This window comes from Miniopterus natalensis, chromosome 2 (assembly GCF_054644295.1).
Source record: "Miniopterus natalensis isolate mMinNat1 chromosome 2, mMinNat1.hap1, whole genome shotgun sequence".
In the NCBI taxonomy this organism is placed as follows: Eukaryota; Metazoa; Chordata; class Mammalia; order Chiroptera; family Miniopteridae; genus Miniopterus; species Miniopterus natalensis.
In genome coordinates, this window is record NC_142082.1 from 11,872,168 (window position 1) to 11,896,687 (window position 24,520).

The following is a 24,520-nucleotide window of genomic DNA, read 5'->3' on the forward strand; positions in this document are numbered from 1 at the left end:
CTGATGCCTTTGGGGCAGGCTGATTTAGCCTCATCTGCTTTAGATTTATAAATGGAAAGAACCCTTTCCCAGGTTAGGCATCCGCGTTTTAGGAGCTATTCATCCAGCTCCCTGTCTTCCACACCACACCTTTCTCTAGTTATGACTAATTAGAACAAAACACTCTCTGTACCCATACACGACCTTTACACTGAAACGGCAATAAATAGGATTTTTAGAACATGACATATTTTCATGCATATACCCTATCTCTGTACAGCCCTAGGAATTGATAAACACACTTTTCGTAGTCTTCCCTCACTAACACTGTGGTTTCCTTTACTAATAAGTGAACAGTTCTAAAGCGTGAGTTGGTACATTGTCATTTATTTCAGTCCTGTGGCACACACTGAATATGATATGCTTGAAAAACACATATTTCCTTTGTTCTTTCCAGTGCTAATATTAACTTTAACCACACATTTCTATAAATTAAATTTACTAGGAAATCTCACATTTAAAAAATACAAGAATACGCCAGAATATCACAATCAACATGAAAATGAACAGAATTCAAAGTAGTGTGTCGGGAACACTTCATTGTCGTGGCAAATGTCACGTGACGGAAATCCCACTTGGCTTCATTTAATTAAAAAGCTGAAAAAGAGAGAAAATGATGAGTGGAAGTACGAAAAACACAATATGCTGTTTATTCCATTCGAAGTTAGTACATATAAATATAACTAATGTCATAATTATACTAATTCACCTCATTCTAGTGTTTCTATCAGGGTAACTGCACTGAACTAGTTCCTGTAACAGGTCAGGCTGGCGCTGAATATAGGTCAGTGGTGGGCGAGGGTGCTGGTAAGAACTTGACTTTGTGGTGGGGAAGTTCAGCTAAAACCCCATTTCTGTGAGCCACTCACTGTTGGCTAGACCAGTGGCTAAACCAGCAGTTAGCCTGGCGATGTAGGGGAAAGGAAGGCATGGACTGAAATAAATGCTCAAAGCGGGTAATTTCAGTGTCCTAAAGAAAACATTCTTTCCCATCATTCAATTTATAATTCATTTACTTAATGATAAACACTTGATCATTTTTATGAAATTTATAATTTCATTATATTGAACCAGAAAAAATGTCTACAAAAATGTTAATAAAAGTATCATCAGATTCTGAAGAAACAACACAAACAGATGCTGTACATACAGAAGTAAAAATAAAAAATAATTTTGTAGCTCCCCCAATCGAAGCTTTAATATAGAAGAGAAATATATTTAAGTTTGTAAAATAGTTTTAATTTGATATTTATGCCTTTCAGCTAACATGTGGCAAGTTTTTTTTAAGTCTTGACAACATAACTTTGTAAGACAATCAAGAGACAAACCAGTTTTCAACTAAATATTAAAACAAGAATGAAATTAATGATTACAATAGTTGAAAAGCCGTGTAGTTGGAAAAATAATAAGTTTGATATTTGGCTGTTTAAATGACAATATCCTAGGTATAAATGCTGTGTCTTTCTGAACCTTGGTTTCCTCATTAGTGACAAAAAGGCTTGTTTTGCATGACGCCCAAAGTTCTTTCCAATGCTCGTATTTATCATCTTGGTGATACTATATGCTACAGGTAAATAAATAGTCTAAAATATTTCATTATAAAACATTACATAAATATTTGTTATACATTTAAAATGTTTTATATAACAAATTAAAATATAAAGTATGCAATGCAAGCAAAAACAACTGTGTACCTGTATCTGAAGAATTATTAAAAGACAGAACTCATGTGCTGGGATTTAGAAGCCACAAGACATTGCGTCTGTTTTTCAAGACAAGTCATGACTGCTGGATAATCGTCTCCATGAGCATGTCAGCAGTGAACTTCGTCAGAGCTCTAAGCTACAGGTGCTGTTCAGTCCCCAGATCCTTAACCACACAGATGGCAAAGCAGCGAGATCTGACACGTGCAAATGAACCTGTTGGCACTTTCTGTCTTCCGTGATAAGCGTGCCCTGAAGATAAAGCTAACTGAAGAATCGGGGGGTAATGAAAACAGAAAACTTGGCCATATTTTAAACTATAATTAAACTTGGAGAAACTGTAGCTTAAAGAAACAGGATTCGTAGTTTTCCTTCTCTTTTTGTTTTTAAAGGGCTGATCTGAACATTTCAAGCTACGGTGCACTAAAGATCACCTTTTATCATTGCTAAAAATATTACCAGCATAAAAGCAAAATAGCAATATGACCCTTTATGATCTTATACTTCCTGACTTTTTTGGGCGCTAGAAAGGTTAAAAAGGTTCTATGATTTTTAGATGTTGCTACATTTAGAATTAAAGGATATTTGTATTTTCTTAATATTAAAATAGATGGAACTCCTTAGTTACCATGCTCTTTGTTCATGCCAGGGGTCCTTCCAAACAGAAATACTTAATTATTTTTTTAAAAGCTGTTACAAAATCTTGTTCATAATTTATTATGAAGTGATAAATATGTACTTAGTCTTGAAATGATCCTTTTATTATCTGTCCTACAATAAAGGATAAATCTAACAGAGTACTTATTCTTTTATATTTAAAACAATCTTTTTCATAAAGAGGTAAAACAACTTCTTTGCAACAGTTTGTTCAAGACATTAGAAAGGCTTAAACCATAGAAGTGTCAAAAATGTTTTGTTAGTTAAAATGTTAGAAAAATATGAACTATTATTCTCTAGGTAATCATTCAGTCAGTCATGTTTGATTTTTATTTCCATTACATAAATACTAAATGTCCAACGTGTGTTCCAGTATGAATGTTTTATATTGACTTCCTCACTCAAGAGCAGTCTTTCATTTCTGTCCATCAGGGATTGACTTTTCCCCCCCTTTTCACATTTACCTGTCTAATAATTTTGATGTATAATCTAACAGTTCTAGTAGATTTATGCTTCTAGCAGCTCTAGTATTATCTTTCCTAATAATGCTTATCACAAAAACATGTAAAATGATTTGTTTCATACGTAAGAACTGTTATGAATACTAAAATCCGAGCACATCCCTCTTGTTTGGAAAGTGCGCCTTAGTGTTGCGGGCTGTTGCCTCAGAGGGAGAGTCTGCCTTGGGTGTCTGGACTCCTCTCCGCCCTCGGACGTGGTCCCCTTATATTCCCGACGGGGAGCACACAGACTGGCATATTCTAGAGCAAATGCATGAATGGTCAAGTTTAACTCGAGCAGCAACATAAGATGGAAGCTACTTGGCAAGGGTGGTGAACGGCCCAGGAGCTCAGACAGCGGGCCAGAACCAGCCAAATACGCCCAAAGCTCCCGGTTCTCCTCGCCTAAGGGACTATTCCTCGCCTGCGAGACCTGATTATTGCTCAGAGCGCACCAGGAAGGCAGGGCAGGCACTGTGAACAAAGGGGAATGGAACCAGGATCTCCAAACACTTCTCTTTTTAGGTCTGGCTCTTCTGATTTTCCCCACAGTAGCCAATACTCAGGATTTAGATAAGTGTGGCCCTTGACTTGCTGAGGAGTGCCGTTCCACAAGTTCATTAGCAAGAGTGTTATGTGAAATTCAAAATAAGTTTTTCTAGAAAACATGATGTAAAGTGGTAGTTCTTTTCTCAAGTTCAGGCCCCACAGAAGTTTCAATTGATCATCTATTTGTAGAATATTGTGCAGAAATGGGTGTTGCACAAAATGGAGTAATTGAAAATCATGGACATTAGGCTGCTTTTCCCGAGGAGAGAAAGATACGGATATAGTGAAATATAACAGTGACATACTTGATACGATGGCAAGTCAAAGTGTCACAAGAGGGTCAGTGGGGGAGGGGAAGGGACATCTGTAATACTTTCAACAATAAAGATAAATTTAAAAGAAAAGCAATCAAGCAAAGCAAAACTGGCTGAGCAAAAGCAGAATTCAGAGATGCCAGCCTGGGCGAAGGAGCTGGCTGAAGAAGGCACCAAAGCATGAAAACACATCGGGTGTTCAGTGTGGCTGTAAAAGGCCACAAAGTAAACATTTTGGACTTTGTGGGCTGGAAGTCTGTCGGAACTACTCAACTAAGCTGTTTGAAAAGTAGCTACAGACAAAAATAAGCAAATGAACCTTGCTGTGCACCAATAAAATTTAATTCCCAGACACTGAAATGTGAAATTATATAAATTTTCACATGTCACAAAATATTTTTTTCCATGATTTAAAGATGTCAAAACTAGTCTCAGTTTATCTGGCGTGCAAGAGTGGGCAGCAGGCTGGACCCGGCCCTCAGTGGCAGCGGAGCCTGCACAACCACAGGACACAATGAAGACAAGAGACAGATGGAACCAAACTTCAAAAAAAGTGAAATTTGAGGGGATTTACACAATGGAATTGTTACATAGCTAGTAAAATCATATTGTAGAATAGTTAATATACAAAATAAATTCAGTGCTAGCACTGCAATAACATTTCTTTTTCTGAACTATGGCTCAGTTGGTAATTAGATCAAATTCTTAATATTGATGTTTCACAAAACTCGGGAGTCCAATTAAATTCATCCAAAGGTTCAGAGAAAAATCTGTTCCTCATTCAACTCAATCATGCAAATATAAAACAAGTTACTTAACCTTCAGTGCAAAGAAAAATCCTGGTTAGAAAAAAGCAGATTAACTATAAATGAGTTTAAAATATTTACATCAGAACTAATGATAATAATTAGCATCCAATATTTGAGTAATTAATACTATGTGCCATTTACTATGTAGTGGCAACGTGCCAAGTGATTTTACAGGCATTTTCTCATACTTACAATAAGCACAAGAAATATGTAAAATGTTTCCATTTACAAATGAGAAAACCAAGGTTTAGAAAAGTTAAGTAACTTTTTGAAGGGCACACAGCTAGTAACAAGCAGATCAGGGATTTAAATCAGGAGGTTTATTATTAAAACTTAAAAGGCAATCTGGGAGCATTGAGTGATGGTGTGAAACATTGACACTAGGAAAAAAACCTTAATAAAATGCGGGGAAGATTTATGAAGTAGGATAACATTGACAGTAGACTTTTATCCCCTTTGGCATATAGAATGACAAGAAAATAGCAGTGTGATGTATTGAGAAAACATGAAGGGCATACGTGTTTAAGGTTTTGTGAGGTTTAAGACAAAACATAAATGAAAATGTAAGAGTACTCCATATAGAAGAAACTAAAGGTTGTAGATTAAACAGAATCCAAAATTGTGAAGAAAGAATGAAAAATTAGCTTGGAAATAATTACGGACGTAGCTCTGTGTATCCGCGGTATTTCTTGTACAATAAAAGGATGTAGCTCAGGAGGGTGGTGATGCCAGGGCCCTGCCTGCCACGCCCCAAGCTTTCAGCACACTGCGTTTCCCCAGCTTCTCTGCTAGGCTCTGTTCACTTCCGTTTCTTGGCAGCTCCTACTTAGGGTTTTCATCTAAATTAGGTTAAATTTCACATCCACAGCCACTCCTGGGCCTGCTGAGGGCAGGCCCGTCCCTCGTCCAGCCTGGTGGGGCTTTGACAAGGGAGTGGGACTGGCCACACAGTGAGGACGTTCAACTCCACGTTCACATAAAGTAAGCAAGCGTGGACTGCGGGTCAGAAATGCTCACTTATGTATGTTGAGGGTGAGGCCTGGAATATGTATTTTGAAAGCTTCCTGGGTGATTATGTCTGTGCACTCCTGGAAAGAACTAGCATACTGGAGAGAATTATATTAAATGACAACTAATCCTTAGAAAAAGTACAAACTGGAAGAAAATTCTTCAAAGCATAAGAAAAACAGTGCTGTCAAATGTAACGTTATTCAATGAAACTAGTAAAAACTTAATTTCTCTCCTTTTCCTATTCATTACATGGCTGTCAGAGGAGTGCAGATGCGTAATGATTAGTAATGATACACCAGGAAAGCTAGGGTTCCCGCTCTACCTCCCCCCACTGGCTGCCTCAGATCACCCCTTCCTGTACTCTACCTTTAACAAAAATAGGGATGCCTTTTCTTTGGCATATTGTAAGTGCTATAGATTGAAATGGATTTTTTTTTCAGTGTTTTTGGCATCCTAGATTAAAAAAATTAAAGGAAATACAAATACTCGTTTACAAACTAAGGCTCAAATCATACAGAACCATGATTCTCAGTGCTGGAGTAGGGGAAAGAGAAAAACATCATCTTTCTTGGGTATGCAGAACGTTCGATTTGATTAGTCTGATCAGTTCATACTTTCAAAACCAAAATGAGCTGGTCATCTAATGTCAAGGACAAAATGAAGAACTGGAGACTTTACTTGCCCTTTTCATTACTCTTGTTGCAGTTGGAGCTATGCCTTTGAAAATTCATTTGCCTGCAGGCAGGGTTTAAGGCAGATGATCCCACAGCTCACATGTGTTACTCACGTTTCCTTCATTCCTTTAGAGCAATTATTTGTAATGGGTGTGGGACAAAGAAAATGGGAAATGAGCCTCCACCCACATGAGAAAAGAGCGAGGTGGGGCTGAAGAGTCTTCCTCCTCTTAGAGCTCCAGGGTTAGTTTCCTCCCGGAGGCAAGGCCAAGCATTGCAGGCGGCCACCATCCAGTAAAACAGTCTCTTAAAATAACTGCCCAGTTCACATGTGGAAAGGGTGTAAGGTAGGATGAGATTTTATTTTCTACGAATATATCACTAGTTGTACTAACTCAGCAGTTTGCAAGATCTCTGCAAAAGGAAATACAGGCCCTTGACTTCTTCATTAGAGAGGAGGGTGGGCGAAACTATTGGAAGGACTCCCTAGAGAAAGGAAAGCAGAGCATTTACTCTCTCAAAAGAAGCTGAAGAAGGAATGCGCTCAAGGAGGACGCTGGTGCCTAATTCATAAAATGACCAAGTATAATTTGGCTCGCCAACTGTATTGTGTTTTAGTAAAAGTTTAAAGTTTGGCTACGATGGTGTGGTTTCAGAATAAAATTTCAACATCTTCCCACCTCTAATCATGACGATATGTTGGTGGAAATCTTGTGAGATATTCATTATGACAACTCTAGTGACCAGAGATTATTTTATCATTTAATTTTCCCTTTTAAGTTGGCTTTCTTATTTGAAAAAGCTGAAACTTTGCAGAATTCAAAATATGATGCAAAGTTTTTTAAACACTTAACAGTGGGTTATATGAGAAAAAATTGCAAATGAAGTAAAAATCATGACAGATAGATAAACCGAGAGAAAAAGAAATTTTGTTGAATTCAACAAAGCTTAAAACTCATTTTGTTATATGTAGATGCACATATATTTATATATATGTATATATACACATACATATATGTACACATGCCCTCTCTACAGTAAAACGACTCTCCATGGGAACGGGGGCCGTGCCTTATGTCTCCTTCGTATAATCTATGCTGAACACGCAGCAGGTGCTCAAAAGCTTGCTTAACTGAGTTTAAAACCTCTGGGCAAATGAGCTGGTTACTTGACATCAGTCCTGAAACTCCGACTTTCCTGTGCCAGCGGAGGGAAAGCAGGCACAGGGTGAGGGCATTACCTGTAGGGGTAGCCATGGTACTTGGAGCGGAATATGGAGAGGAGAAAGCTGAAGAAGAACACGACCAGGCCCAGGCCCACCAGGCAAATAACTGGAGACAGAAAACGCCGTTAGTCTCGGCCCACGCAGCCCAAGTGTCTCCGTGTCGGAAGGCACTTGGGAATTAGTGTACTTACATTTAATACTTCAGGCACACACAGGTACACGAAGTCAGATAATCCCAAATGCAACGTGTTCATTACTTCCCACATTCCTCTCACTCGATGAAAATGTATATTTTGGGTATGAAAACAACCCAAGTAACTGACCTAAGTCTTCTGGTGGTTTTCTTCTCTTAAGAGAGAGCCTACAAGTACTAAGACGCCCCAGGGGGATAAAAAAACAAAATGTGCGATAAACCACAAACAAAATTACCAGCCCTGCATTATGAAGCATTGGCTATATTAGCAGAGACATGTGCACTACTGGAATGTTAAATATAATTTCTTTCTCAGGGCCATGCAATATTTATGAAAAATATCATTTTAGATTATTGCATCAGTAAAAGGCTGTTACTTAAAAATAATTCATTCTACTGTATAGAAAGCTAAGAATAAAAGCTTGGAGAGTGAGGTACAGTGAAACATCAATATAATGGACTATTTCAGCAACAGGGTGTCTGTTAAAGCCGAAAGTCCGTTATATAATTTCCGAATGTGTATGTTAAAGAATTGAGAAATTAGTTAGCTTACCTGTTTTTACTTATATAGATGTTTGCGTAATTAAAATTAAGTATTATGAAAAATTTAATTTCACAGAAAAGTTCTCTGTATGTATTACTGTAATTTTACATTTATAATGAATGGCTATAGTAAATGCACACATTCACCAGTACCTGTGAGTAAACAGATGCACACGGCTGGGGCGTGGCTCAGTGTACGTGGGATATAGGCCGCTGTACTTACTAAGCTGCAGAAAGTCACACTGGGCGACAACAGAACCAATTCTGTGCGCTGTGTGGTGTGATCATATGCTAATCAATCTCGAGCATTGTTTACGAACAGTGACTCTTGGATTTAAATATGAAGATTCTAGTTGTAGATATGTAATATTTATGTATGTCAGTGAAATTACCAGTGTTTTTTTCCAACATATGGAAAATTTGGGCTAAAATTTGTTAAAAATAACAGTGAATTAAAAACAACAACAAAATAACTTGTTAATTTAATTATACGCAAATCTTGGTTAAAGCATCTGTAAATGAACAGGGTGTTAATTTTCACACGACATATGGACCAAAATGCTGTCTGTTAAATCGAGGTCCACAAAATCAAGGGTTTACTTTAATATGGACTCTGTGAGAGTCAAAGGGAAGAAAAATCCCCCTAAATAGCAGATAATAGTGTCAAAGTACAACTGTTTATTTGTTCTAACAGTGGAACAGGGAGGGGGCTTATGTTAGAGTAGAATGTGCTATGCGATGGTCTTTCAATATTACTTTGTCCAAGGAAAGTTAACAATAGCAAAATTACTTTTCATTTTTATTATGGTTAGGAAGATTTTACTTTAAAGTATATGAGTAATAAAATCTATATATTGTATATATATAAAAAAACATAAAATCAAAATATGCAAATACATTTGCATATATAATTTTGGATATCTAGTTCAACAAGATTTATTGCTATTAGTAAAGCATAGATACGTTTGTAAAATTTAAATGCTTAAAAATCTGAGCATATTAAATGTAGGTATGTTTAGAATAAAAGAAAACAAGTACATTTAAAGAAACTGAAAGTTATTTAAATCTGGCCTATAAATAAGTAGAAATTAGAGTTGTCTCTTAATAAACTTAGAAACATTTCTTAAGACTAAGATGTTTACACAATACTTGAACACTAAAAAATACCTGCAATTATTATAAAAGGAACAGGAGAAAAGGAAGAAACACAGTAAGGCAGGAAACCAAGGAAAGTTCAAGCTCTTTATGACTCTATAATGTTCTATATAGAGTTAAAATTCTTCCAGGATACGAGTGAGACAAGGTTTAATTATAATCCTAGAAATCACGCAGTCAATTTTCATTCAACTCCAGGAATAACATTCTCTCCGTTTTGAGTACAAATTACATCACAAGTGCTTCCCGGCACTCAGTGGCAGCCTCTGTGACATTTCCTTTCAGACCACAGCCACACAGCTGAACTTCAAATGAACACTGGCAGGAAATGAGGAAAAAAAGAAGGTGCTCGGCATCAGGAGATGAAAAACACTTTTAAAAAAATGGTAGCCGATCCAAGTGTGCCAGACACCAGGCTCTGGGTGCGGCACACTGACAACTCTCACAGCAGTCTGACGGCACCCAGACTTCAGCACACGACGTTTTACTTTATGCCTCCCCACAGTTAGTATTTACGTCAAACTCTTCTTTTCCTCTGTATTTCTTTTTTTTAAAAAGAAAGCTTTCCCCTTCCTGTGCCACTCTTAGCAGCCTCATTTGGTTATGCTCAGTGGGAAATGAGGCTCGAAATACACGATCACATAAAACAATGTTTGCAGTGGAACAAAATAATGCAACTCAAGTACTTGTACCAGGGGCAGGGAGAGGCCTCGAGCGAGGGTGAGGAGTTAGTCATTACTAAATGAACCTCTGCTGCCCACCCAGACAACGTACTTGTAAGAAGACAATGCTGTGACGACAGGGGCATTCTGACCTGGTCAATAATGATCAGTGGTTGTAATATAGCAAAAATAAAAATCACACTAGGATCAAAAAGGAATAATTTAAAAATATATCCACCCCCATCTCTCTCACTTTCACTCACACACACAAAGAAATAATTTGACAGCAGGTTGGGGATGGAGAATTATACATAAAAATATCTACCAAGAGGGAAGTTGGAAGTAGTGATTTTATAAACTCAGTATCACATTGTGAGATTAAAATATTAATACACATTTATTTCTATTACTTTCCCTGATATGACAGGACATATGATAAATATACCATCACATAAGAATTTGTCCTAAATATTATTTGTCAATCCCAAGAGTGTCATATTGCTTATTCTAAAGGTATATCATAAAGTGATAGATCTGTACAATGTGTAACTAAACAATGCGTAGTTTATAATGGTGTATGGAGAACATCATGGAAAAGCGGGAAACTAAACTGTATGTTCCAGCAAAACAAGTCAACACTTAAGATACTTAAATATTTAGAAATCACTGATGTACTAAACTACGCGTCACAATCCCATAAAGAAACTAAGTCTTTTATTTTAAACTTTTAGTCCATTGTTAGTCCTTAAACTTCTTAATGAACTGTTAATCTTTCTCAGGCACGTATGTTCCTCATACACAAACTCTGGGTCCAGAAACACATACCTGACTCGCATGGGGATGGGCCGGAGCAGGGGTGGAGAGCAGCTCTCCTTTCTCCGCAATTCTATGGAAAATCACCCAGTCCCATTTGCAAGAAATACATTTTTATTTGCACACATCCAAGAAATAGAAGAAAGTAAAAAACACTGCAACCTTCCTCAAACCAGAACATTTCTTTAGAAGTTTATGTTTGCAAAGGACTTTTATATTTCCCATTTGACTTAAATGAATCTGAAGTATAAAAACAAAATCACAAAAATACCAACTCAGAGACTTACTCCGTCTTTTTCCAACATCTCCTTTGGATGTTGCCGCTTCGTTTAGAAGAACCATCCCCATGGTGATAGCAGCATCTAGAGTAATTGTCAAGGAAACAGCAGAAATAGATGCAAATAAAATCTACTAATTTCTCTGGATCTGAACACAATGTGCTGTTCCAGAATATTTAAATTACCAAGGCACACAGAGGTAAATACGATTCATTCTCTTCATATAAAAGAACATTATCACTCTTTGTGTTTAAATCTACCTTAATTTTTAAAATATATAACCTAAAGCCTTGTGAGATTTTTCAGGACTTTCACAGCACATATGATTTATGTCGACTCTCAAAACCAAGAATGACATTTTACATTATCCATAAAGGCATGTGTTAGAGTCACAATGACACATTACATTGGCAATCATAGAAAATTAAAATATATTCAGCATAAAAACCAAACAAGTTTGGTCAGAAGCCACATGTAACAGGAGAAAAAGCCACTACCAGCCCTGTGCAATACCATCACCCCCCACCTCACCCCCAATTCCCCACCCAACACACGTATATACATATACCACCACTAAACTTTAGGGGTACACAGTTTGAAAACCAGTAGAATTTAGATAATTACTAACTTCCTTGAGTTTCAGCCATGCAGTGATGGCCTGAATGAATGTTTCATGCTACCAGTATGATAAACCTATGGACTTTAGGGGTTCATTACTCTTAAGGTGTTTTGAACAGGCTCTTGACATAAATTCCAAGTCCAAAGTCATTGCTAATAGTGGCAGAAAAAACTAAAGGCTTGTATCATTCAACTTGTTCACATGTAGGTAATTTCTAAGGCTTCGTTCTTTGAAGCGGACGGATGTGACTGATATAAGTCCTTAATGAGTTAAGTTAGGATTCCCCTTTCATCTTTCTCTGGCAACACCCTTTTTATTCACATATAAATTTTAATCTACACATTTAATTATACATATTTGACTTACTAAAAATTAATACAGAAATTTATATTTTAACTATGACCTTTTTTTGCAAATATATGGAATATAAATGACATTTTAAAATTACCTTATGTAGATATTATCAATAAAAATATTTATTTTATGACTTCATCTGCCAAGTAGCTTCTAAAATTTCATTAATAAGATCATGGGGAAAGTGGAATCATTTTCTATTCCTGGGGAAAATATGGTTTACAAAATTAAATGGATCAAAGACTTGACCATAAAATCTAATACTATAAAATTCCTAGAAGAAAACAGAGAAAGAACTACATGCAGACAATTGGGCTAAGCACTGCACAAGAATTCCTCTCATTAAGCCCCTAACAATGTTGTGAGGTGGGTGCTGTTCTTGTTTATAAACTAAGATAATGAAACCTACAGAAGTTAAATAACTGGACAAGGTGTTAAGTAGCTTTTACTATTTTAATGCTCTTTACCTTAAACCTTCATACTATAATTAAGTGGTTAATACACTAATCATATATATAATTATCTAACCGTAGTCATCAAATTTATCAGTTTTGTATCCTTTGATTTTGTGTTTGTCACTAATTAGCATCCTTCCATTTCATCTTAAAGAACTCCTCTCAGCATTTCTTGCAAGGCAGGTCTAGTGGTGGTGATCTCCTTCAGCTCTTGTCTGGGAGAGTCTTTATCTCTCCAAATCTAAAGCATAACTTTCCTGGATAAAGTATTCTTGGGTGAGAGTTTTTATATTCCAATACTTTGAATGGCATTCCACTCTCTCCTAACCTACAGAGTTTCTGCCAAAAGTCCACTGATAGCCAAATGGGAGTTCCTTTATAGGTTACTTTATAGGTTACTTTATTTTCCCTGGCTGCCTTTAAGATTCTTTATTGTTGATTTTTGATAGTTTCATTACAATGTGTCTTGGCAAAGGCCTTGATGTATTGGGATCAATAAGGTGCTTTATTTGAGCTTTGTGGACTTGCAGGTGTGGTTCCCCCTGCCACGATAATGACTCGCTCTGCTGACTTTTAAACTGTTTTGAAGGTTTTCATTTTAACATGGCAAAGCTGTTAGTCTTTTTCTTTATGAATTTTGGTTATTTCTCACTTATGAAATTAATGCATACCCCTAAACAGTCATCTAATGTCGTTAAAGTTACGTCATTTTTCTGCTCAGAACACTAGCTTTCCGTCTCGTCAGAGTAAACCTGAAGGCCTCCAAACGGCCTCAAGGCCACACCTGACCCGCACCCTGACCCGCACCCTGACCTGCACCCTGACCCGCTGACTACGGCTCTCGCCCCTTTGCTATTCTTCCGACCAGAAGGCCCCTCTGCCTGGAAGCCCTGCACTTGCCCTTCCTCTGCGTGAGAGGCTCTTCCCCAGATATCCCTGCTCCCGCCCTCCCTCCCTCCCTCCCTCCCTCCCTCCCTTCAGGTTTCTGCTCAAGTGGCATCTGGTCAGAGAAGCCACCCACCTCTCGACTTCCTTCATCCTGCCTTGTTTGTCTCTGTACCATGGCTTTGAAGGCAATTTCAGATTCTCTTTTTCATTTATTTACTGTCTTTTTCCCACCTCTACAATGTGGGCCCCAAGGAGGACAGAAATGTTTTGTTTACTGTCTTACCCATTAGCCACTGTTCTTTGACATCTATCACTATCCTCAGTTTACAAATAAGGACACTGAAGCCCAGAGAGGTCCGAGTAACTTGTTTAAAGCACAAAACTAGTGAGCGAAAGGGGCAAACACAGAAAGCACGAAGGCGGGTGATATCACAGGGTGAGGTGAAAACGGTAACAAAGGAGGAGTAAAAGGGCAAATAACTGTTTCAACGTCTGTATTTAAACTGAGCAGAAGATAATTTTGTGTAAAATTATCTGTAGTTAAACAACATAATCTCTTATTTTTAAAAACAAGAAAGAAGAGAAATTCAGAGAAAGAAAAAGTTAATAGCAGCTGTCTTGGGGTAATGAGGTTTTGGGTTTTTGTTTTCTATTATTTATATCCTAAAGGGCAACAGCTTGCAAACTTTTTCTGTCAAGGCCAGAAAGTAAATATTTTCAGCCCTGCCAGCTGTACGGTGTATTGCTGCTACTCAACTCTGCTGTTGTAGTGCAAAGTAATCACAGACAGTACATAAACAAACAGCTCTGGTTGTGTTCCAATAAAACTTTATTTATATTAAAAAGAAAGTAGATAGGCTGGATTTGGCCCTTGCTGGGTTTGCCAATCCCTGCTACGGAGAATTTTAGGTAGTATCAAAGATACATAAACTATCTATTTCTGAGAGGACGTTAGCTTTATTATTACTAGAAAATAAAGAAATATAAAACTTCGTAAACCTTTGGACATACAACCCTTAAGTAGGAATTTTAAAGCAAAGAGATGCCTAGACATAGGTTGTGTATAACTCCAAGGTAAAATATTTTATTAGAATGATGTGGGGTCAGAAAGTATGATCTCATCCTCAGAATGTTTCTTGCAAAAGTATCAAGCAATGAGCTGTGAACCTACTTTAAACTTGATGGCTGTAATTAAGATATAAGAATTAAACTAAAATGGCTTTAAATTCACCAGATAACTTTTTAACTTAAGACCTCTGACTATTGAGATGTATTGAGCTTAAGTTCCATGGTGTCAAAGAAAACAAAAGTTTTAGATTTAAAAAAAGCCTACATAATACTTAACATTTGAGAAAAAATTCACATTTGTAACATAAAAATTTTTAGATGAAAGATTAATTTTTAGACACAGGAAGAAGCTAGATGCTCATCTGTGAGAGTTGAAGAGTAGGGCTTCCTTCATTGGGTGGAGGGCTGAATAACTAATAAGCCCCTAGGAATCTGGGAGATTCCGTGTCTAACTCTGGAATAAGAGATGCTTTTCTGCCTTTAAAATGATGGCTATAGCCATCTGGCTGTGCCTTACTGAAGAGCGCTAACACTGAAAGAATGTAAGAGACGTAAATATAGTGGATAAACTGTAATGTTTCTGACACTTGTATTGTTCTGAGCTTGTTAATTCCTACACACACACACACACACACACACACACCCTGGTCTAGTTCATGTATTATTATGCACATTTGTATTAACATCATAGCAATATATATTTCAGCTACTTACTTGCAGACTCCACAGTTTCTCTGCTGAGCCTGCCAATCATCATCTTATTGCTTAAAAAAGTCAAAATACTGACATGATCCCACATAAAATAGAAGCTACTATTTGTGTAAATTATATACAATACCCAGAGGCACTGGGCATCCTACCGAACTAATAACAAATGCATTTGCATTATATTATAATTCATTCTCAATTGCACATAATGTTAGGATCACTGTTGCTCCTAGGAAGAGAATCACAATTGCCAACTTAAAGATAAATGAGAACAGATGTTGAAAAATAGATTGGCACATTACAGAAGACTTTAAGGGATCTAAATCTAAAATTAGCTTCAGCTTGCATCCATCATTAACTTTCTCCTATAGTATGTTTTTTCTTGGATATAACACATTAAAATAAAAGAAACATTTTTCTCTATCTCAGGTTGAAAATAAATGCAGAGTCAAACACTCCTTCATGATAAATGGAAAACAAATGTTTTCTCAAATGTGATCTGTATAAGAATATATATGTATATTTTAATTTATTGCTAGTATAGCCTTTGCCTTTTATATTAGCACTTTTACTTCCAACTGATATTTATTTATGTCATTTCCTTTACATCTCAGAACTTAAAGGATATAGGGAATTACAGGCCAGGCCAGAGTTCATGTAGTTGGCAGTAAAGCCAATCCAATGACCCATGAGTCCTGTACTCACTGGCATGTGGAGACTGTATCTTGGTGAATTCAGATAAGGTTCCAGTTTCTTAGCAAGGCATGCTTACAATTCCATTCCCAGCCAAATCTCTTCACAACCGGTGAACACTCTCTCTCACTTTATGATTTTGTGCCTGTTGTGTCTCCTGCTGGGATATTCTCCGACAGGGAAACTCCTTTTGCCACTGTAGCAAAATGGAGCTGAAAAGTCAGTTCTACTACTTTAGGCATCCAGCTGCTCTTTCCTTTCCTGCTTCCAAGAACCAATTTCAGCATCGGTCACACCGCAGTATAATTATTTTCCTATCAGTCTCCTTTCTTGTAAATAGCAAATATCTTATTTGCATCAGGCACTGAAACATAACTGAATGAAAAATAAATGAAAGGGAAATAAATTTTCACTGGGGAAACATAAAGTATTATGTAAGTTCTTCTTAGTTCACCGATTCTGTATTAAAATGCCAGGACAATTCTTATTGTTTTTTATAGTTTTTTTTTCTCATAGACTACTTAGGATTGTTCTTTTTTCTTCCCTAAATAAGATACTGAGAAAGTAAAACACTACTAATAGGGATAAAAATGTTATTCAGAGTAAATATAAATTTATAACCTATGACATCAAACTCCATCTGTTGTTCCTTAGTTTTTTTCCTACAAAGTTTGTATATTGCAATTGCATCTACTCATCTGGCTTACTAATTAGGAGGGGAAAACCAAAAGGCAGAAATTGTCTTTACAAATAAACAAAAAGTAACCATCTGGAATTTACCTTTTTTCTCCATAAGGGGAAAAATACAACATAAATTGCAAAAGAAAAGAATACAGTGAGTTAAAAATTAGCAGACTCTGCCAAATAAAAGTGAAACCAGGCATTATTACATAATGGCGTCTTTTTAACTTTTACTGATAATTTTAGTGAAACTATCATTTTAAAAGAAATTTTCTTCTTCATATCTATAAAATAATCCAACAAGAAATAAAGCAATAAATAATTATTGGTAACATAAAGAGAACAGGGGACTTCTAATTCTTTTCTGTACTGCTGTTAAAACTCTACATGGAAGACTTCACACTGCTTATGAAATTTCTTTGCATCCTAAATCTCGGCTTCATGTCAATGAGCCATGAAATGAAACCTTGGAGAATTCCTGCCGTACAATGGAGCTTTCATTCCTTTTGCTAGGTACTCCTGATGTGTTTAATAGACTAGCTGCTTTGAATAAAGTATGCTGCAAAAATGCCACATCATGGACTGAAATAAGATAGAAAAGAAATAATATATATAAATAAATAAGAGCTAAAAAGTGACTTGCAATAAATGCTTGTTTCTTACTGTTGTACTTTAACACAAATGTATTTTGCTTCATAAATATATTTATATAACTAAAAGATAAAGTGAGAGTAAGTATGGCCTCACCCATATTTTTTAATATGGAGATGTTCCTATTAACATACTCATATTTGCAAGTATTTCATTTTCTCACCTAAAGTCTCTCTGATACGCACAAAGTACATATTAATCTCTTAACCATATTAAAGTTGGAACACAGAAACCTTGTAGTTACTGATGAAAATCACAAAATTTGAGAATGTTTACTCAAATATGGGTATTTCCAAATCCAATCTATGAGACAAAGTAGAAAAAAAAATTACTCATCATAGTAGCTTCTTAATTTTAAAGCCATAAAGGATATGGGTAATTAAGTAAATGCAAGCAAGAAATGGACTACAAATATAAATGGATTGTGTGTGCACCAAGTATGTGTGGTCAGGTGTGGAAGGAATAAAAATGTTGAGAACTGGTACAGGTCAGGGCCGCTCAGGGAGTTCAGGAAGACACTGACATATAAGATGGAGTCTTGTAATCTCTCTTCTCCGCTTCATTTCCAAGGTCAAAACTTCAAATGACCCACACAAACATCACTGGTCCCCCACAGTTGTTTGCCCAAAAAAGTAACTTCATTCTAAGAATACTCAGTTGTCTTTAATTAGACACCTGGAACTTACCTCCTTCCTATCTTGCCATCTTCTTCGTGACCGTTCTACCTCCAAACCCTAAGTTGTACTGAATTACCCCATTCAAGACAAGTGGTCTGGTATGTTTCAAAATGAGATTTCTCACTATCCTACATCTCCCTCTTCTGACTGATCATAGTATTTAAGGAAACCAGTACTAAGATAATGTTTTTCATCTTTCCATTAAGATCCTATCTAAAGAACTTAATAAACTGATGAACAGAAGTGATTCAATGACATGGAAGCATGGACCAGACTGACAAATGTCAGAGGGATGGAGGGGGGGCGGGTGGGTGGAGGGGGAGAGAGTAACCAAAGAACTCATACGCATATATACACAACCCAAGGACATGGACAATGGTGGGGAGAGGGACTTGGGAGGGGGTGGAACAGGGTAGAATGGTCATTGGGGAGAAAAAGGGACATTTGTAATATTTTGAACAAAAATTTAAAAAGATCCTATGGAAAAAACCATACAAATGCCACAAATAAACTCTAGCCAGAGAAAATCAATGCAGAGCAAAGGTTATAATTTAAAATTCAATAGTCAGTAAAAACAAAATTAGTCTGTTAATGATTCAGAATAAAAACAACAATTATAAGAAGTAATTAGCATAGAAATTAGAAAATTTTACATAGCAAATTTAAAATTCAGTAACTTTACAAGTCTTGGTATTTATTATCAGAAAAATAATTAATTTCATAGCACATGGTCTATCTTTTTCAGTTACCAGTATTTTAAAGGATACTTAGTACCAGAATAATGTGGGACTCTGCCACGAACTGACCCTGGCTGTTTCCGTGAATGTAGCTCTAGAAAAACAAGACAGAGAAGCAAACATTACAATCTGAGGAAAGGGGAGTTTCTGTGTGTATTTTGTAGTTTTATGTCATGAAGATAATGGAAAAATATTACTTAAGCTCCATTTATAATTCTTTTGAATGAAATGATTATTAGTTCACTAGAAGTAAGAGATGAAAATGTTGGTGGCTGATATTACTGTAAACTGTAGGAAGCAACTAAACATCCAAGTAAACTTCTATCTTGTTAAAACTTTTACCACAAACACATACACAAATGTAATGATTTTTTCAGAGTTATTACAAAATGAACTTGACAGCATATGGTACAAATTAGAGCAAGTAAGTTTACTGATTCGTCATCCATTAAAATAAGTCAAAAATGACCTAGCCAATGTTAAGTTACTCTTTTACATATTATCAAATTTTTAAAAATAAGATAGTTTTATAAATGCATTCATTTCTTTAGAGCATTTTGTTTTAAAATATAAATATTAAAACTTTTAGCTCATTGAGAAACATAGTTTTCCATACCTAGTAAGAACTGTCTTAGTTGATGTCAGTAGACTATAGAAAACCTGACACAAATTTCCATCTAGGATATTTTGCTTCTAAAAAAATCTGCCCTCTACAGTATTTCAGCTGTTAATCTCTCATGAAAATTAGTTGCTTTAAATAAAAGTCATTTTCTAGGTTTTCTGTTTGTAAAATAAAATTCTGGAGAAAGAAAAATAACTCCTATGACATCAAATACGCATCCTCAATTTTACATCACAGATGATAACTGTGTCATTTGAGGAGAGTCATTTTGGTCCTCTCAAAATTTCCCTTCATCTTTATTTCTGACAATAATATAGGTGAAAGAATTATGCTTTGCTGGAGAGAGAATTTAAGAGTTAGAAAATGATTCCTTCTTGCTCTTAACCTTAAATACGTCACCAAATGTCTCAGATATTCATTAGCCCTTCATTTATAAAATCGGGGAAAAAGAGATGATTCCTACAATCTCTTTGAAGTATAGAAAGTCTCCTTTTTTTCTTTGAAGTATAGAAAGTTTCCTTTTTTTCATTAATTCTGTCTTGGTACTTTTATGCAAAGGCTGTTCTTTATATTCTGATCTAAGCTGTCACTGTTTCCACCCCAAGTTTCTCAGTAATTTCGCAGGGTGGCTGCCTCAGTCAAAGGTGTATTAGATGTATCGCAGTTTCTGGCCCTTTCACGTTATAGCTTCTGAGGAATCCTATCCTGTGTGTGTTCTTCTGACTCTGTCCATTGACATGTCCCACGTGGAGACCAGCGCAGCTCTGGAAGCCACGGCCTAGCCACTAGCTGATTGCTTAAGGCTTCTGCGTTGGTAATGGAGGGCAATAATGCAGCAAACCGAGGACAAATACGAGACGCTACGCTTGACATCAGCTGAAGCCTGGTTGGAAACAAAGACCCTCAGAGTTGAGAAGCGAAGGCTTATTCTAGTAACTGTAACGGCGAGAATAACAGCGGAGTCACACCAAGTACTAATAACAGCTACCGTGTATCGGGCTCATTTTGTGTAAGACACTTAAAAGTTTTACATGCAATAGCGCATTTAATTCCAATAATCCTACAAGGTAGGCATTTTTATTGCAGCCATTTTATAGACAAAGTAACTGAGGTTTAAGAGACATGAAGAAACTTGCCCAAGTTTTCACATCCAGTCCATGTACACACTGGGATTTGAAATTGGGATTTCAGATCCCAAACTCATTCATTATACTACCTTGTTATTTACCGGACATTTGACTGGATGCTTCATATAAATTATCCCACTGCATCTTCTTAACAACCATATGAAATAGTTATCATCATGTCATCTTCCAAATAAGGAAACTGGGATTTAGAAAAATTAACTTGCTTAAGATTGCACTAGTACAGTAATTGGTGGAACTTGGGCTGAAACCTGGGTCTAACGACCAACAAGGTTCATGCCTTTTCCACCATATAATAACATTAAAAAGCAAGAAGGAAATCAAATGAAACATTTTATAAAAGCTTAATCTGGCAATTATGTAATTAAATGATGATCATTAAAGTAATTAAAGTCAACATTTGTAGGACTGACTGCAATATTTGAATATCACAATACTGGGTATAATAACTAAATTTATATAATGACTAGAAGGTAGTTTGCCAATATTAGAATCACAAATTAGAGAAGCAAGAACTTCAGGTATTTTCCAGGTGTGTGGTTTCAAAACTCTTTTACGTACTAGAATCTTCTCCGGTCGAAGCCATCAACCGACTTCCGCATTCCCAGCCCTGGTCGCTCCTTAGTCTTACCGGACCTGACCTGATGAGTGTGCTGCACGTGGTCCCTCGCCTTGTTTTGTAGTATTTTCTTCACCTGCCTTCGAGGGTCTCCTACTGTACTGGCTCCTCTCCCCCAGGCCCCTTGGCTTTCGCTTTCATCACCCCAACTCTAAATTCTGGACTAGCTCAGAGCTGCACACACTTAGGCCCTTGCTCTACGTTCAGCGTTCCTAGGTATTCTCACCCAATCCCATGACTTAAATGATCATTTCTATATTGGTGATTCCTACATTTGTGTCTCCAGCCCAGCCCTTCAGAATTGCACATTGGTCTCATATACGTCCACCGCCACGTGGTCATCTAATAGTCTTCATTAATAGACTATTTGGAAGTGGTCAAAACAAACTTTCGATATCCCCCCTCTTGGATCCCAGAAACAGCAACTTACTTTTGCCAGTTATTTAGGTCAAAACCTTGCAATCATTCTTGTCCTCTCCTCCCTCCCTCTCTCCCTTTCCATACTGCCAATCACCGACAAAATACTGTTAACTCTATTTTCAAAATCCATTCCAAATCCAACCACTCGTTACCACTTCCAGGGAGCACTGGCAGAGGAGCCCGAGGGTTAGAGCAGACTACCATCTGGTCTAAGCAATCATCTCTTCGCTACATTACTGCAGTGGCTTCCTTTGTTCTCTCTGCCTCTACCCTATGGTCTAATTGTCAGATTAATCCTGTTAAAACTGATCAGATTCTACCATTGCCCTATTAGGACCCTTCAATTCTTTCTCAAATGTGTGAGAAAAATATATCATTAAATCTGTTTTTTGCTTCCAGTCACAATACCAGAGAACCCACATATCTCCAATTAATTTAAAAATACAGCTAGGTTAAAAAAATCCACACTTGGTCCTTAAAGACTCATTATTTCACTGTAATAAATCTACAACACTTGTGGTACTTTCTTGTAAACATGAGGCAGTACAGAGTAAAGGCTTGTAGACAACCCTGAATCTGCTACCTGCCAGCTGTGTTATCGTGAACACATTTCTTAACCTAAATGATCTCATCATTAATAGTAATAGGAAGATATTCCTCAAAATATTGTCCTAAAAATCAAATAAACGGATAAAGTCATGTTAAGTAATTAGCACAGTACCTGGTTTTCTCTATAGTAAGTAATAAAAAATAAACAAGGATAACTCATCTTAAAGTCTATTCCAAACAAGCTATTTATATTTTCTAAACATTAGATGAGCATGCTTAAATGCCATTCAGAAATTCATTTTACTTTAACAGGTGAATGTGGGGTGTTGAACTGATATTTTGTAAAGAGGATACTCAGGAACCCTGTGATAACATTTGACTGTTGTCCATCTTCTTCAGTAATCATAATCACTTTAAGACCAGATATTCATAAGACTTCAGAGTTTAATAAAGTAGAATGCATTTAATAAATTTTTAGTGGGATATTATGTCCCAGGCATGATTCAGGCAATGGCGATCCAGTGTAACAGAAACAGAAAACAAACAAAAAGCCAAAAAACTCTATTCTCCTGAGTTTATGCATTCATACTGTGAGAACACATTTTGTCTATCAAAGTGCAATAAAGAACCCGGCTGGTGTGGCTCGGTAGTTGAGCACCAACCTATGAACCAGGAAGTCAGTTAAATTCCCAGTCAGGACACATGCCCAGGTTTCGGCTCGATCCCCAGTGGGGGGACGTGCAGGAGACAGCCGATCAGTGACTCCCTCTCATCATTAATGTTTCTATCTCTCTCCCTCTCTTTGAAATCAATAAAAACATATTTTTAAAAAAATTTGTATTTAATTGATGCATGCACTTTCAGAATCTTTTACAGAAGTCATAAGTAATTAGCAATGAAATGCCTTTATAGCTTTAGCATGATGTTCATCTATATTCTTTCTGTCTCTGATGAGGGAGATATTAGTAACATGTAATTTAATCCTAAATACACGCATATTTAACTTGCTTTTATAACCACAGTGCATTTGCAAATCAGATGACTAGTCAAGAAGAAAATCTGCATGTCCTTTGATATTGGATACATATCTATTTTTTCCACGGAGATAAATATCTTGACAAATCATTAATATAAATGTTCTTCGCTTGTCCAGTCCATTGAACACTTCATAAAAGATATGAACCAAAATCAAAGAATGATTAGTAAATATTATTTTATCAGAAAGTTCATTACCATGACTTACTTAAAGGCCAATTTTATTCAGAAAAAAATTAGATGACTTGAAGTTTGCATAGCATAATATAAATAATATATATGAATAATACACTTAATTTCAAGTAAATACTTTAAAATAGTGTATTTTGTTTACTATAAGGGTTTTAATACCTCTTACATAACAGTATTAGAAACGGAAATAGAAATTAAGCTAACTGTAGTATATGTCAGAAGACAAAAGAAACCTCATTCTCTTTACTTGAGTCCTAAATTCTTGGACAGTAAAATCAGTCATTAGGCTCTGCTTTTTCAATATCACTTTAATTGTGTTGGTAGTGAGTAATCATTAAGGAGCCCTTTTACTCACTAAATGCTCTGAAAACAAGAATGGCCAGTGTGGACCACCAGGTGCTGTCTGAGAAGGCAGCCACTATAAAGAGAGTACTGAGCTTAAAAGTCTAGAGTCTTGGTTTCTACTGCTAATACTATGCATTCAATTTAAAAAACTGGTTTTTAATCTTGATCAGTTCCATCATTTCAGCCTAAATTTCTTAATCTGTGAAATAAGAACACAAATTGATTTTGCCAAGAAAATGGTAGTATAGCAGTTTATGAAATGGATTTTAATCAAAATGTCTCAGTTGGTATGCCCATCCTGGATCTGCCGCAAGTGTGACCTTCAACAAAATTACTCTAAGCCTCACACTGCTCAACTGTATAATGGGAAAAACAAAATGTGAAAAGTGAATTAGATAATACACGTAAAATACTTCGTATCAGGCTAAAAACCCAAAAGCAATCAATACATGTTATCTGTTATGAGTTACGTGACTCACAGATCAGCGTAATGGCTATTGGTAATCAGTAACAGTAGAATATGTCTGAGTTAACTTCTCCTGCCAGTGAGTAATTTTTTAAAACTTCTTATTCAAGTCTCTTACATATCAAGCAAATATTAAAATTATCATCTGTGGAGCAAAAGCGAGGTATAAACAACCAATCTGCTTGATAAACCCTAACAAAGACTGTTTTAATTAAATGGGCTTTTGAGTAAACCCAAATAGTAATATAAGCATTGTACAAAATGATGTTCGGTAATATATATAAGCCAAGAAATAACTCTTTTAAAGGCAATAATATACAGAATTCAAATTTGTTATTTCTCCCTTATGCATCGGCAAAATATTATAGGGTGTCTCCCAAAAATGTATACACACCCTTTGAATAATTATAAAGGCAGTGTTTATCAAAATACATTTCATTTTCAAAATTGAGCTATCAGCTGTTAAAGTGT

The 24,520-nt window shown here is 36.3% G+C and overlaps 1 protein-coding gene across 2 annotated transcripts in view; it reads right to left on the reverse strand.

Moving 5' to 3' along the window:
• Nucleotides 1-348: 348 nt before the first annotated feature.
• TUSC3 (tumor suppressor candidate 3) overlaps nucleotides 349-24,520 on the reverse strand; it is an 89,253-nt gene continuing 65,081 nt past the window's right edge. Inside the window, exons 7-10 of one of the 2 annotated variants that reach the window (XM_087814130.1) lie at nucleotides 18,687-18,750; nucleotides 11,135-11,209; nucleotides 7,497-7,587; nucleotides 349-636 (exon numbers count right to left, since the gene is read on the reverse strand). In XM_087814130.1, coding sequence (XP_087670256.1) covers nucleotides 621-636; nucleotides 7,497-7,587; nucleotides 11,135-11,209; nucleotides 18,687-18,750 — 246 coding nt within the window. In that variant the 3' untranslated portion in view covers nucleotides 349-620. The remainder of the gene's footprint in view (nucleotides 637-7,496; nucleotides 7,588-11,134; nucleotides 11,210-18,686; nucleotides 18,751-24,520) is intronic. The other variant, XM_087814131.1, reaches the window with a different exon arrangement.